General features: G+C 43.2%; 1 protein-coding gene across 4 annotated transcripts in view; it reads right to left on the bottom strand.

Annotated features, from left to right (window-relative positions):
* Positions 1–8317: 8317 nt before the first annotated feature.
* Positions 8318–16402, bottom strand: part of masp1 (MBL associated serine protease 1) — a 14912-nt gene continuing 6827 nt past the window's right edge. For 2 of the 4 annotated variants that reach the window (XM_047820523.1, XM_027138873.2), the window contains exons 5-12: positions 15230–15426; positions 14595–14742; positions 14354–14472; positions 14016–14094; positions 9888–10007; positions 9725–9796; positions 9551–9619; positions 8318–9469 (exon numbers count right to left, since the gene is read on the bottom strand). In XM_047820523.1, coding sequence (XP_047676479.1) covers positions 8592–9469; positions 9551–9619; positions 9725–9796; positions 9888–10007; positions 14016–14094; positions 14354–14472; positions 14595–14742; positions 15230–15426 — 1682 coding nt within the window. In that variant the 3' untranslated portion in view covers positions 8318–8591. Of the gene's footprint in view, positions 9470–9550; positions 9620–9724; positions 9797–9887; positions 10008–10621; positions 11618–14015; positions 14095–14353; positions 14473–14594; positions 14743–15229; positions 15427–16402 lie in introns of those variants that run through there. The other 2 variants (XM_047820524.1, XM_047820525.1) reach the window with 2 other exon arrangements.

The raw sequence follows: 16402 nt of genomic DNA, 5'->3' as shown, positions 1-16402 counted from the left end.
TGAACATGACAGTTGCAGATGGCCTTAACGCTATCCAAATGATCTATATCAGCTTCGATGCTGCTGGATTCTTTCCTCTTTGTACAGATGACTACATGCCTGCTTGCACTACATCTGTTGCCGATGACCCGCCGGCGGTTCTCCACCTTCTAGCTGAGTCTCGTTTCTCATCATACAGATCGTCACAGCTCATTTCCTTCCGATTGCGGCCTTTCTCACCTTGATCTCAGCCTTCCATCATTTTGGCATTCCTCATCTCTTTGGAAAACACCAAGGGCCATTTTCCTCTCTGTAATTCTTCATCCCTCAGATCAATGAAAAATCTCCCCCCTCTTGGCAACTTTAACTTCACCTCACCACGTATAATCTGCATTGAACCACATTATACCACTTTTCCAGTTTTTCCTCATTATAGGAAATTGTTATCTGGGAAATGTAGGATTGGTTCCTTGACAATCAGATCTGGAGCAACATCTCCTTCATCTAAGAGCATGCTGTGTTGCCCCCTTAAAAATCTATACAGATACTGCTCCATCCATTACCATTGTGCAATCTTTACTACACTGTTATTTCTGGCCATCCTTGGGGGTATACTTAGACAAGCAGAGATATTACTTATACTGATAACCTAGTAACAGCATCAGTAACACACTCAGTCCTTTGTTGGCCATGAAACTTGCCACTTTGCCTCCATTTAAAAATAGAATTGAATCGAATATATTTAGGAGGCACGGTGGCTTAGTGGTTAGCACGTTCGCCTCACACCTCCAGGGTCGGGGGTTCGATTCCCGCCTCCACCTTGTGTGTGTGGAGTTTGCATGTTCTCCCCGTGCCTCGGGGGTTTCCTCCGGGTACTCCGGTTTCCTCCCCCGGTCCAAAGACATGCATGGTAGGTTGATTGGCATCTCTGGAAAATTGTCCGTAGTGTGTGTGTGTGAGTGAATGAGAGTGTGTGTGTGTGTGCCCTGTGATGGGTTGGCACTCCATCCAGGGTGTATCCTGCCTCTATGCCCGATGACGCCTGAGATAGGACCAGGCTCCCCGTGACCCGAGAAGTTCGGATAAGCGGTAGGGAATAGATGAATGAATTAATATATTTAAGTATTTCTAATGTTGACCCGTACCTGGTTTATTCCAACATTCAGAAGAAATTCAGAACTTAATTCAGACACCTTTAATATTCCCCAAGAGCCCACCTAAAAAACAAGGCTTTACCCACAGAGACTTCACTGTCACCTTTCAAACCTCTTCCAAATTAAATGCTGCTTATTAAGATATTTAGCATCAGATTCATCCAGCAGATCACCTTGGGGAAACAACCACTCTTGACTTTTCAAACCAGATTTGTCCTGCTTCTAAAATGGATCTTTGTTAGTCTCCTTCCAGTTCAGACATTTACAAAGCACACCACGGTCTGGCCTTTCTCAAATTGCCTCCACTATCACCCATCACCATTTCAGAGCCATCTCTAACAAGGAGGGGGCTTGGTTGGGATTCAGCATCCAGGCAAGCACTTTTTGCAAGTATCTCCAACAACCCTTGAGTGTTGGTCTCCCAAAGTGCTCAAGGCTCACTTTGTCCAACTTCTATCCAATACCAAATTAATCTTTCCAAACATTCATTCATTCATTTTCTACTGCTTATCCAAACTTCTCGGGCATCATTGGCGCCAATGAGTGCGTGTTGGCACACCCTGGACGGAGTACCAACACACACTCACACACTACGGGCAATTTTCGAGAGATGCCAATCAACCTGCCATGCATGTCTTTGCACCGGGGGAGGAAACCGGAGTACCCGGAGGAAACCCCCGAGGCACGGGGAGAACATGCAAACTCCACACACACAAGGCGGAAGCGGGAATCGAACCCCCAACCCTGGAGGTGTGAGGCGAACGTGCTAACCACTAAGCCACCGTGTCCTCTTTCTTTCCAAACACACCACAGCTATATCTTAAATCCTAGAACCCTACGTTTTAGGGCTCTGAATTTTTAGCAAAAAGCAGGAGTCACAATGGGACTCCTCATACCATTAGTGTCTGCACGATCTACACTCGCAAAAATGACATCAAAGACCTCACTCTCGTCTTTAATCTAGCTTCCAACATATCTTTAGTCTTTTTTTTTTTAAAGTACCCCTTGTCCAGCACATTTTTATTGTAGTCCCTGCTCCCAACATCACTGATTCAGCCAGTTGATAACCAGTTCTTGATTTGTAATGGGAGCAGGCAAAACACTCAAATGTGCAGGATGGTGGTCCAGTACTAGGGACTCGTACTAGTACCCTGTGCTTTACCACATGACATATATTGAAGGTGAGGTTGGCACTTGCTCTTTCTCTAGGTTGGTCTTAGCGATAGCATTAGAGATTTGTCTCTCTCTGGTTCTGCTTGTCTTGAAATCCCTTTCATTTTTAATTTTTGGACTTTGTTTGAAAACTTTTCTACCATATTGTGGGACCTTAAATGATGAGGGTACAGTACAGGTAGGACAATTCAACAAACAGGAACTTCTAGGTTAATGCTTTCCGCATAAAAATCACCATGACTTTACTGCTCTGTCGCTATTTAAGAATAACAATCGTCCTGGTCGGGGTTGTGTGGTAGAGCTTGGAAATTACCCCAGTAACACAAAGGTAATCTCCGTGAATAGAACGCCAGTCCATTTCAGGGCACCATGTATACATTATACATTAATACATGCTGGCAATTTTAAGTCCAACGGCTGGCGAATTTTTGGTCGAAACCCGAGAACACGGAGGGAACCTACAAATACACATGAGTAACATACGAAACTCTGCACAGACAGTTTACTGAGCTCAGGATCAAACCCCTGGAGCTGTGAAGCACTAATGCTACCAGCTGCGTCACTGTGCCACCGAAGTTTACCTTTTCCTAGTCTTTATTTATCTAAAAGCAAAATCCACATTGTAATCTTAAAGAGCACATTCTTTTTATAGACACTCGCTAAGCTAAACCTTTCGGAATACGATTTTCATGAAACAAAAAGAGCAAAAGGGCTTCGGATTGGCGCAAAAGATAGCGTTTGTCCGATTGTTTGGAAATTGTGAGCTTGAAGCCTGATCGTTCCACAGCGATCCATGGCCGGTTGGTAGCTGTCGCGAGATTGGCTAAAGGGTGGGAAAGGACAGATGACCAAACAGGATCTAATGTGGTAAAAAAAAAAAAAAAAAAAAAAAACATCTACTGAAAATATAATAATAATAATAATAATAATAAAAACACATGTATGGCCTAAATGTATGTTTCTATTGTCTTGGCACATTGTTGTTCTTCTGCCCATTACAGCATTGTAGCTTTTTCACTGGCATTACGCTGTAATCTACTGTATGTATTGAGAGCACACTGTACATAATGAAAAGAAAGCCATTTCAAATACAAACTAAATGTTTTGAAGCACTAGAATGATTTGCTCTTGTCGTTGTTTGCATTCTGACGATCGTCCGGACCATTCTGGTGTTTTCGCATTTTCTGTCGCAGAAAACTGCTTCCGCTTGTAGACGATCTCATCGGTTTCCTCCTCCGTTTTCTCGTCTCTTTGTCTCGGATGGCACGTCCGGGGTTTTAAGGACATTTCTAAACTTTGAATCTAACGAGTTGAATTACATTTTATACCGAGATCGAGACACGCCATAAACCGTACGAGTGTTTTTAAAGTGCCCTTTAACTTCGAGGGGTTTTATAAGAACATTTTAAGCTTTATCGTTTAGGGAATTATTAGACGTTAATCTTGAGATGTGTGTTTTTGTTTAGGAAAGCTATATAAAAAAAAGTCACCAATTGAATCATGATACAGAAATGTATGTTGAATATACAGTACATAACCTGCCAAATTCACTAAAGCCCATTGATCAAAAACGATCACGTCTTCGTTCGGCGCGTAACTTTCAATCAGTTCAAACAGACTGTTACTTATTAACTGAATTTTTTAGGGTTTGTTTATTTCGGGTCTGTTTGTGTGACTACTGCCCCTTTTCCACCGAGGCAGTTCGAGTGCTGGTTCAGAGTCGGAGCCTAATTTAGAACCAGTTCTTTCTGTTTCGACCGCCAAAGCACCGGCTCCGAACCAGGAAAAGTGGTTCTTAAGTAGCACCAAAACGTTGCTGGTCTAGACTTAAGAAGGGCGGGGCTACTGTTAGCGCATTTGATAATGTACCTTAAGTATACTAATGTTTAATACACTTTTACTTTAACGCGATATGATACATTATCAGCACACATGATAGTAGGTAGCTACATGCTAAGGCTAAATTTTTTTTGTGTTAACGATAAAATAACGTTATGTACTTTCTCGATCACAACCTCCGTTTATACAGATTACACGGAGCCGCACGTACACGTTTTATTCGCCGCGTTTGGATGCCGATGTAGGTTCGCAAAGCCATGAGCATTAACAGTAAAGCAACATCCACCATTGTTGTTGTTGTTGTGTTTGCCGCTGCTGCGCTAACGTCGCTGGGACACGTGACACGTATACAGTGACGTCACACTCGGCGCTGTGATGCTCTCTAGCCGGTGGAAAGGCAAACCGGTTCTTAGAAGGTTTGCCAGTGGAACCAACTTTGAACCAGCACAAGCGCTAGCTCTGAACCAGCACCCGGTTCTTTCCGGTGGAAAAGAGGCATACGTTATTGCCTTAGGAAGTTTTATTAGTTTGTTCTATATTTTACTTTTATACAGTAACGTACCACCGCTGTGGTGTTCTAGGTTCTGCTGTTTTACTCTGGACGCAACAGGAACCAAAATGGATCGAGACGATGAGTGCAATATAAAACCTGCCTCTTTTTCTTTTTTGAGAGCATGTACAAAAAAAATATAAATAAATAAAAAATGAATAGGAAGCAAAAGTCATCCTGAATGCAATAATCATTCATGTGTTCATCGGCTTAGTTAAAGAAATGTTCAGGAATCGATTCCGTTCCACAGGTCTGTAGATGAACGTCAGTAACTTTATTACATATTAATCATGTTTCCCGTTTATTATTTTCCATTCCAGTCACATATTTAGACTTTGTACCACACATTTATACAGATCCGGAAACCTTTAAATACAGATTTATTTCCGACGTGTGTAATTTTAGCGGTCGTGTCACGGAAGTAACGGTTTCCGATCGAGATATTTACATAAACTTAATACGTTGAAATCGTTGTGAACTGAAATCTAATCTCAACCCTTTGTATAAATCTCTATCACACACACACTCTCACACACACCTTCAGTCATTTTCCTTGTTAGTAATTTCTACAGGATTTGTAGATTTGTATGAGGTGGAAAAAAAAAATATTTCAAAACTATTCTATTCCTGCTCTTTTTTAAAATATCTATTAATCCTGTTAATAAAACCGTATTTACGATGCACATAAACTCTAGACGTACGTTCCATGCTGTTTTTTTGTCTATTAAACGTGTGTTTCAGGGTCCGTTTGTGTAACCGGATGAAGGAGAGCGCACGGGTCGCTACGCTCCATGTGTTGTTTTAATGTATTGCCTTAAATGTAATGTTTCGGTCCACTCGAGTCTTCTGGTCATTCGATGTTACTAGAAATGTGTTTGCAAATGTTCTTTGCTGTTCTGCATGTCACTGATGTGCGAAAACAAAAAGCATGTCCGGTTTATGTGCATGATCCGTTTTCTGTGTTCATGTTTACTTTTTTTGTTTTCTGAGAAAATGTTAAACATAATATATATATATAAATACATAAATATATCCGAAAAGCAGTTCTTAATGCTTTTATATGGCAACCATTTACGAATAAACAAAGAAAAAGTTGTGAAAAGGCATTTTGAACTGAAATATATTTGTGCTCCATTTGGCAGAAACCCGACACTATAACACCATCCACACAGTGAAGCATGGTGGTGGTAGACAAGTCTCTCTATCTCTAAATGTCCAAAAAAAAAAACTCTCATATGACATTCTATTAATTACATGATTTCTCACTCTCACTCATTCATTTCCTACCGCTTATCTCGAACTTCTCGGGTCACGGGGAGCCTGTGCCTATCTCAGGCGTCATCGGGCATCGAGGCAGGATACACCCTGGACGGAGTGCCAACCCATCACAGGGCACACACACACTCTCATTCACACACACACACACACACACACACACACACACACACACACACACTACGGACAATTTTCCAGAGATGCCAATCAACCTACCATGCATGTCTTTGGACCGGGGGAGGAAACCGGAGTACCCGGAGGAAACCCCCGGGGAACGGGGAGAACATGCAAACTCCACACACACACAAGGCGGAGACGGGAATCGAACCCCCAACCCTGAGGCCACCATGCCCCTCTACATGATTTCTGATGGTAACTATTTCCACCAGAACAGCAATAAGTAAATAATTATTTAATGCTCAACAATTTTGCCCAATTGATCATCCAATTAAATCCAACACATTAGCAAATGTGGAAAAAGTTCAAGGTTGAACTGGAGCATGAATATGAAAATGGCGCCTCCTTCTGTCCAAAGCCTCCAGTGTTCCAAACAGATTTCTGAAGTACGGTCTCACAAAAAGGACTGCAACCGGGCCAAAAACTAATAACCATAAATAAAAAGAAGTCACTTTGTGTTCTGTTTATCGTCCTGGTCCAAGTTCAGCAGTTTATTCATTAATGGGTATATTTTCAGCATCCAGGATTTAGCTTCCCAAACCTTTTAACCTCAAACTACTGAAATGTAAAAAAAGATAAAACCAACTTATCACGAGCTTTCTTCTCCTTGTTGTAGAAAATAAAGCTTACTAAAGCAATGAAACTTTCCTTCGTAATGTATAAAAAACATTAACCGATCACGTGAAGATTTGAACACAGTGCACTAGTGGTATCTAGTGGTCGGAATGAGGCACTGCATCTTCTAGCGGATCATATAGCAGGGTTTGAGTTCTGGCTAACATTGTTTTGAAAAAGTTAATTTTTTAGCTGCTAGCATTCATTAACGATGCATAACTTAAGAAATAACACACAATTCCAGTATATGTATAAGTACTGAAACTAAATTCACTTAAACCAGTGGTCCCCAACCTCTTTTTCGCCACGGACTGGTCAATGTTTGATCATTTTACCGCTGGGGGTGGGGGGGGTGGGGGGGGCTATACAATTAAATTAAAATTAATAATTTTAATGTAATTGTATTTAAACATGCCTTTTACAATGCTACTACAACGCTAAATCAATGAGAACCCTGAGCTTGTTTCTTTACAACGAGACGGTTCCATCTGGGGTAATAGGAGACAATGACACCCGAAGTGTGTCGCTTATGTCCAGTTTATTACGTTGTTTTGTTTCGGTTGCCATCACTGCAGAAATCCCCGCTTCACACAGATAGCATGTCGGACATGACGATAGGGATGTAAGTGCTGTGGTGACGATCTCAGGGTATTCCGCCATGACTTTAATCCAGAACACCGGCAGAGTTTCTAACTTCCTAACGACGTCTGTTTCGTGCTCATTTTTGCTAATTTGTGGGTTAAATTTGAGCAAACACAATATACACGAACACCAAGCACTGTTAAACATGACAAAGTACCGGTGAACAGAGAGAAGAGCGATACACACCTTCTCTCTCCACCAAAGCTACAACACCACTGCCGCTCGCAGCCGCTCGGCTCCAGACGTCACCTAAACGCGGCCTGATATCATGATATTTTGCACATGCGCGGTATCGGTGCGGCTTTAGGTGACGTCTCTCAGCTCCCGGTTAACCTCTCGTCCATGGAAAGTCTCACAAACCCGAGAGAAATACACCACAGTAAATAAAATGGGAATAATTTAATGTTCCTTGGGCGGCCCGGTAACATTTGGCCCACGGACAGGTGCCGGTCCGCGGCCCAGGGGTTGGGGACCACTGACTTAAACGACTTCACCATTTCCAAAGCAGTCTGATCACGTGTCGAAATAAAGTTTCAGACGTCACCAATCACACGTTTCTGTCAGATCGAATCAAGCAGCAGTACGACGGTGCGAAGGAAAGAGTTCAGAGCTTCTGCATCGCGAATGCAAATGATGTCATTGTGCTGTACTTTAAACTGGTCCTTAACACAAATGGGATGATCGATGCCAATATCAGATGATCAATAACACCACTGATTGAGTCTCACACTTTTCATCCAAAAGGACAAATTACAGTATTGATTCATCGATCGCACTAAACCGCTTCTCAACCTCATTTTCACCAGCAAACCGACCCGACGAAGCGACACGAGATAAATAAAGGAATGCTGACGTTTTGGTTAGCCATCGACGTGGTTTCCTGTAAAGTTTGAAACAGAAGCTGACCCAGCGCTCATCCGGTGAATCGTCGGGATTAAATCAACGAGTCGTATTTATTAACGTACATACTTATTTCAATCTTACATTACATTTTATTGTTCTTTCCGTTAATAACAAAAGTTAGTTAGAAATGAAATGATGCTGTTACAGATACACGTCCAAACAGAATGTAGGGTATAAATAATGATGGAATATAAAATGTCACCTATACAAAGTAATGGCTGTTAAAAAAAAACTGAAAAGACAGAGAAATAAAGACTGAACATCCCACCGGAGGCTTGTGTCTGTCACCACCAGCACTCTGTGTTCATGGTTTTGTGTAGCCAGGTTGCGTAGTTGGCCACACGGGTATAAACCCCATACACCTGCCGACTCCCGCATCCCTCTGGCCCGCCCCAAGACACGAGACCCTGCACTACCCACCTCCCACTGTGGGGATCCTTCATTACAAATCCACCCCCACTGTCACCTAAACATGTATCGCGTCCTCCTTCATAGAACCCGGCACAGAACATGTTCTCGGTGATGTTGTAGCTTGCAGAACGTGAGGTGTAGCTGGTTTCACACTCCTCCTGTGAAACAACCGGCAATTTGACGTACTGCAGCACCTCAGACACGACACCGAGATCATAGGTTATCGAATTGTTCAAGGCAGAGCTATTAGGTATATCGATCCCCCAACCAGCAACCACGCCTAGCGTGTTAGGCAAGGGGGTACGAGCCTGACCTTTGACCCACGGTGGGGGCAAACAAACAGGCCTCACTAGCTCAGTCAGTACTACATCTTGGCCAAGTTTGACCAGGGCGATGTCGTTGTTGTAGTTGTGCGGGTCGAATTCTGGATGGAGGATAAGCATCTCGATGGAGCGGTTGATAGCTAGCGATTTATCTCGGACGTCTGTAAGCCCCAGTGTGGCCTGCACGTGTGCAGGAGCTACGGGAACAACTGACATGTCCCGGAGCGGTCTGCGGAGAACGTGTGCAGCCGTGAGCACCCACGACGGGGACAGGAGAGCACCGCTACCGAACCAGCGACCTGTTGGAACTCGGGATGTATCCTCCACAGACAGGAGAACCTGCCAGGGAAAAAGACCAGGAAATGCTGTGCGTCCGCCCACAATGCGCTTCTGCAGGGATGGGAAGGCCCGGGATTCCTCGCCGCATGCTTACACACAAACTCACAACATTTCAGACTTGACTGCATGGATATTGATAAAGCAGATAAACCTTACAGTTTTTATCTCACCTGCTTGGGCTTCAGCTGTTGTACCGGGTGACTGGAACTCGGAATCCGACTGTGTGCTATTGTCCAGATCTGTTACATCATACAGAGTCGTGTTTTCAGTAAAAAAAAAAACGTCCACTGACCAACAGACCAACAAGCTGAAGATGCAGAAGAACAGTGTGTGAAATTGTTCACCTGGATGACACGTAGTTAGATTGTTTCCATCCTCATTCCTCCACACACCGCTCCGATCACACGTGTACGTAACTGTGTTAAGTGCGGAAGAAAGGAACGTTTAAGAGCGGTGTTTGAACTGATTGTTGAGCATTTTATGGACAGGTGAAGGTGAGAGACAAACTCTGTTCTCCAGGTGAAGTCCTGCAGCTGTACAGGATCCTGGATCCAAAAGTAGTACTGTTACTGGAGTTAGTATACACCACGTCTCCTATAGATACATCCACGGGACCGCAGTCAATCACTAGAGAGGGAGAGGGAGAGGGGGGGGGGAGAGGGGGAGAGAGAGTGGGGGAGAGAGAGAGAGAGAGTGGGGGAGAGAGTGGGGGAGAGGGAGAGGGGGAGAGAGAGAGTGGGGGATAGGGGGAGAGCGGGGGTGAGTGAGATAGAGAGGGGGGAGTGCGAGAGTGAGTGAAAGAGAGAATTGAGGAGAGAGAGGGAGTGAGAGGGGGGGGGGTTAGTGAGATAGAGAGGGGGGAGTGAGATAGCCAGTGAGAGGGAGAGAGAAAGAGAGAGAGAGAGAGAGAGAGAGAGAGAGAGAGAGAGAGAAAGAAAGAGAGAGTGGGGAGAAAGAGAGGGAGTGAGAGAGAGAGTGGAGGAAAGAGAGGGAGTGAGAGAGAGAGAGAGAGAGTAAGATAGAGAGAGAGTGAGAGAGAGTGGGGGAGAGACAGTTAGAAGGAGAGGCAGAGAGAGGGAGTCAGACAAAGAGACAGACAGAGAGAGAGAGAGAGAGAGAGAGAGAGAGAGAGAGAGAGAGAGAGAGAGAGAGAGAGAGAGAGAGAGATAGAGAGAGAGAGAGAGAGAGAGAGAGAGAGAAAGGGAGAGAGAGTGAGAGAGAGAGAGAGTGAGATAGAGAGAGAGAGAGAGAGACAGAGAGAGAGAGTGAGAGACAGGGAGAGAGAGAGTGAGATAGAGAGAGAGAAGAACAGAGAGAGAGAGATAGAGAGAGAGATACAGAGAGTCAATACTTCTGAATATTCTTGAATATACTGTTTGATGATGAGGAGGTTTTGCAGGACAAACCCCAGATGAATGATGTCAGTCTGCATGAATTTGAAAGAAGGTAATTACAGTAAATTACTGAAACCCATTCAGATCTTTTATTACAGAGTGGGAATGATGACGAGTGGGAATGATGACGAGTGGGAATGATGAGCAGTGGGAATGATGAGCAGTGGGAATGATGAGCAGTGGGAATGATGACGAGTGAGAATGATGAGCAGTGGGAATGATGACGAGTGGGAATGATGAGCAGTGGGAATGATGAGCAGTGGGAATGATGAGCAGTGGGAATGATGAGCAGTGGGAATTTGGAGCGGATGATTTGGGATTGATCCATAGACAGAATTGAACAGAACTATAACTGTACCTACTTCTGCTGCATCTTTCTCTTCAAATGAAGCTTCTGTCCATGTCCATGTCCATGAGAAGCGGTTTACAGACCAGCCGTATCTCCACTTACCCTAAGTCAATCTGAGCAATACTTTCTATTTTGTTGGCAGAAGAAACCTGTTCTGTAGAAGTCAGAGTTTATAGCAGTAGATGCAGTGATATGGACAGAGCGCTCGAGGACTTCGATCCATCCTCATGATGTTTGTTGAGTAAAATCTTACTTTCCCTTTATGAACATCGTCCCTGACTGCAGACTGAACGGCATCGTAGACGTAGTAACAAGACAGAGATATTATTTTGTTATCTTTTTTATTTTTTCATCACCCCACAAGCTTGATGGTGGTTTCAGATTATGGTTAAATAACAGACCAGACTGTTTTACAAACGTACCAGGGGGAAAAAACATGTTAAACCACAGAATGTTGGCTCCTTTGTGATTCCTTCTCTGGTTCGCATGATGACCAGTATGAGAGAAAAAGGGAAGAGAAAGTGAGAGGAAGAAGAGATGTTAAAGACATGTACAAAGTCTCAAACCCTAACCCAAATCTGTCTCAGTTAAAGGTGCGGTCTTCGATTTTTGAAAGCCAATGTTGACATATAAAATCACCAAAACAAACACGCCCCTAACCCAAACGGGTCCCACCCCTGTATCGATAGCTCCGCCCACACATACATACGTAACCCAGGTGACTAACGGAAAGAAACGTGTCTTTATCATAGCTGAAGGGAAGAACAATACGATTGTAGATAAACAAACAGGCAAAAATGCCACACAAGCATAATGATGTAAAGGACAAAGGCATATATTAGTTCTGTGTAACAAAGCAAAACCAACGTTACTCACCTATCGAGAAGGAAAAAAGCGCCTCGGCGTCTTAAGTAAAGTCGGCCACATATTCACAGGTCGGAGTTTCCCGAGTCGATAACTCCTGAGCTAAACGCTGTTACTACACAAAACGCGGTTGTAGCTGCCTCTCTACATTACTACGATAGAAAAGAGGTGTTATTTGTGTAGTAACAGCGTTTAGCTCAGGAGTTATTGACTCGGGAAACTCCAACCTGTGAATATGTGGCCAACTTCCTGCTCCTTCAGTTCTCTCCAGCGCTGGAAAGCTGATCCTATATTAACACGTCCTACTTCTTGTCCTTATCGTAAGTCTTTCTTCTCTTTCTTTCTTTGTTTTTATCCTCCATGTCAATGTTAAAACCGCTTTCTGTTAACATCACACACGCGCACTGAACACTCTCTCCGCCCATATCACCAAGCCCCGCCCCTTTAATCTCATCGGCTACACGTTTGTTTTGATTTTCTCAAAAATCGAAGACCCCACCTTTAAATGTGTGTTATAGATATTTTACCTAATTAAACACAACCTAGACCCTCTTTAGTCTACAAAAATGACAGAGCTGATCTCTGTATGTAAAAGATGCAACGACATAAACCGCTAATCACTATATGATACAGCTGTGTAGTTAAAAAAGGTTTGAATAAATACACAAGAAGTCAATTGTACAGACATAAAATCCGGTCGGTAAAAACGTTCATATGAGGCAGATTGTAAAAACCCGTCAAAGCCGCGAGTGAATTTTGTCCGGTCCGTCTGACTGAAGATGTCAGAAACCTTGCTAACTTTTCTCATGGATTCGTAATCAAATATCAGTTAAAAACGTCCTGAACCTGTGACATCATCATCATCATAACATTAAAACATTACAAGCTAGAAATTGACATTATTTTGAAAAAAATTAGTGAAAATTAGCAAGTGAATGAATAAGAGAATGGATTATTTTCCCTCTCAGGCCCTTCAGGTAAGCAGGGCTCCTTGTATCAAGCGGATCTCACACTGCACACGACAAACGGAAACGACTGTCGGATTTCGCCCCCTAGTGGCAGTCGCACGGAATGTGCAATATGATCGAGTAAACGTCAACATGGGAGAGAAGCTAATTCTCGTGACACCCGAAAATAACCACGAAAATCTTCTCCATTAAGGCGCAACTCTTGCACTAATCGGTGATACTCGCCGAGACTAAACCCCCCCCCCGAGTCAGGTAGTGTTTTATCCACACTGATTTGCACTAAAGGAGAGCAAAAGCAAGAGCCCGTATTCTCCCTCCATTTATCATAGTGAATGAATGAATGAAGGAGTGAATAAAAACAATCAATGCAACAATAAATCCAGAAAGACCGTGAATAATTTTTGAGGAAACATTGACACAATATTAAAAATAATACAATATAAATATTAATAATTTATTACTTTTTTTTATCAATAACAATGTATTTAGAACAAAAAGATAGTTTTTTTTGATAAAGTTTAAAAATGACTAAAGTTAAGAATTATTGAAATGTATTAATATTATCACCTCGCACACAAGCACCTGATTGGACAACATCGGAATACACCGCATCCGGTCGGCATATGGACACAAGTTAAAATTTTTTGACGGATGCGACGCTCAAAACGTATCTGAAAATTCGGATCCGCAGATGGTCGGCACCTCACGCGGCGCCTTCGCGACTCTCCATGGGAAATGAATGGCTCCCTGTTTTATCGTCCGTCGTTCGTCGTGTGCGGTGTGAAGTCGGCTTTAGACTTTTAAAATGCTAGAACTTTATTTCATGCAAGAGCAAATCAGAAAGTCTGTAAACGTTGAGCAGAAAATGTCCGGATTTGAGCATGTGAATGGTTTTCCCGGGATACAAAACCTCTACAACTAAACCTGGCAGAGGAACGACAGCTCGAGTGTCTGCATAACTGGATTGAGAAGCACATTACACACTGATAGGTAACGTACAGGTACGGTACACAAAACTCAACACACACAGACGCAAACACAAACACGGCAAACTGCTTACTTCTACACAGAGGTACACGGCTGCTCCATTTCCCATCCGCCCGGCATTCGATCTGATAATGATTCGACTCCTCTCCTTCCTGAGGAACAGTGAGAGCATGAGTAAGTCTGTCTGGTGTTCATTAAAGAAAAACTTTGCTAGCTGTCATCCTCGTTAAGACGAAGGACTAAATCACCGCTGCTGCACGAGGCATCGAATGCCATTGTAGGTAGCGTATGGACGCGGGAGCTGATTAAAAAGGTTTAAACTAAACATGAAATAATTCTTGGAGAAACATCATTCCAATTGAATTATAAAGATGGAAGTGTTCTCTATGTTTTGCTTTAAAACCCAGTCACCTTTTGGAGTGAATATCCAGGGTCACAAGTCACCGTGATGTGCTCTTTAAAAAAGTACTTGGACTGTAGTGGCTCGAAATGTCCATTAGGTGGCAGTGTAGGAGCTGCACACTCACTGCCTACAAACAACCGTAAAAAAATAAAATAAATAAAAAATACAGAAACAAAGGTAATTGGTTTGATTTAAAACCATTTTCCATACAGATCAGTACCTAAGAGTATCTGAGTGATCGACGGTTACCTGTCGAAGTGTAGGTGAGCTTCCAGCCCAAGTTTTCTCCCGAGTTATCACTGTGAAACAGGATGCTCACAATGTTACTTCCTGTCTGGATCCTACCAGGTGATCGGTCTCCACAGAACGGGCCGAACACTCGCTCTCCTGCCTGAATCTGCAAAAACAGAATGTCATCATCGATCAGTACCATCGACGCCATCAAGGTCATCAACAGCAGCATCTGTTAATAATAATCAGGAATTCAATTCAATTCAGTTTTATTTGTGTAATGCTCAGAACAATGGACATCGTATATATAATGTCTATATACAGTACATTTAAGGTATAGTGCAATAATATCCTTTTCTACAACTGTATATAGTCAAGTAGAGCTTTAGTCCTGAGTCATTTCTGAGTTCATTATAGATTTAACTGTATAGACTTTGGCGCCATCTAAGGGGGACTTTGTGTCATTGGCTCTTAAGACTAAACCACAGGGAGAGTGTGTTCAAAAAAGTCTTCCCCAATGATTTTAACATCCCTCATCAAACAAAAGCATGTGCTTAACAGTATGAGCTAGCAAGCTAATAGTTAGAGAAACAAGTGTCATCATTATGCGAAGCTAATCCTTTAAACAGCAGTCTTGTGGATAACTGGCTTACCTTGATATGGTCGTAGGGGCAGGTGACGTCAGGGTGATCTTCTATGTCAAAGACATCATCGAAATCCAGAGTGACTGAGAAACCCTTGTCCAGCTTGATTCGGTAGAGACAGTCCGAGCTTTTGGGGTACGGCTTTGGAAAATCTGCACTGGTGATCAGTCCAGAGGCCTCGGTGTACACGCTGTCGCTGCATTCCACTGAGCACACACACAAGATTAGAAGGGGTCTCTGTCCAGCACATATTTCAGGATCTCCTGGGATTTTTGTCGAAAACAAGTCTCTGGAATTATAACTCAGAACGTTGCCAGTTCCTGGCCAACTGACACAAAGTGTACAGTAGCTCAAATCTGTACTCTTTACAACCGTGATGAGCTAAAAAGCATCTCACGACACACAACATGTGGAACCTTAAGACAGATGGGCTACAACAGGAAAACAGGAATCTGAGGCTACAGTCGGAAACTGGAGACAGATTCACTATAATGAAAGATCTTTCCTCTGTCTTGCACACAGTAGAGCATAAGAGCACACGTCTGATCCATTGTGAACGTACCAGACTGTTGGGGTCACTCACCGGGGCTGTGTTCTGCTGTGCCACAGTGACCCCTACAGGTGCAACCGCAAGTTCGGTGGGTCTGTTCTACATCTGCCAAAGTATTCAACAGTAGCGGCCAACAGCGGCCAGTGTCTTGCACCGTTTCCCGAAGCGATCGTCTGAACCAGTTCGGACACTGAGCCGTCTGTCTGTTTGCAAACAGATCGCCTTCTGTTCTAGCGGCATTCCAAATGACTTCCTTGCAAGTTTGACAATGCCTCTGGCAGGAATGCTTCAGTCCCGGTCTAAGAGCTATTTAGATTAAGCTTTGGGTTTTTGTAGCTTACAGTATTCACCATCGGGATGCACAGGAACTAGACACAAACAGATCTCAGGACAGAAGTTTTACATCTTTCCATGTCCGGAAGTTGTCCATGGGGTCATGGTCCTGAGTTATATAGACCGGAATACTCCGCTAGATCGCCTAGAAGAAAACAGAGCTACAGTGTGTGTCTGTGTTATACCCGTCTAAGTGATTCTAATAGTTCATCGTATGTTTACTCAAAAACAACATTTCTTTGGCCAAAAGGTTTAACCATGATTCACAGGATTCTCCTGCTCCTGCTGCACTGCTAATA

This window comes from Tachysurus fulvidraco, chromosome 11, assembly GCF_022655615.1.
Source record: "Tachysurus fulvidraco isolate hzauxx_2018 chromosome 11, HZAU_PFXX_2.0, whole genome shotgun sequence".
NCBI lineage: Eukaryota > Metazoa > Chordata > Actinopteri > Siluriformes > Bagridae > Tachysurus > Tachysurus fulvidraco.
Note: the sequence above shows the minus strand (reverse complement) of the source record. Positions and strands in the feature narration are given on the sequence as shown.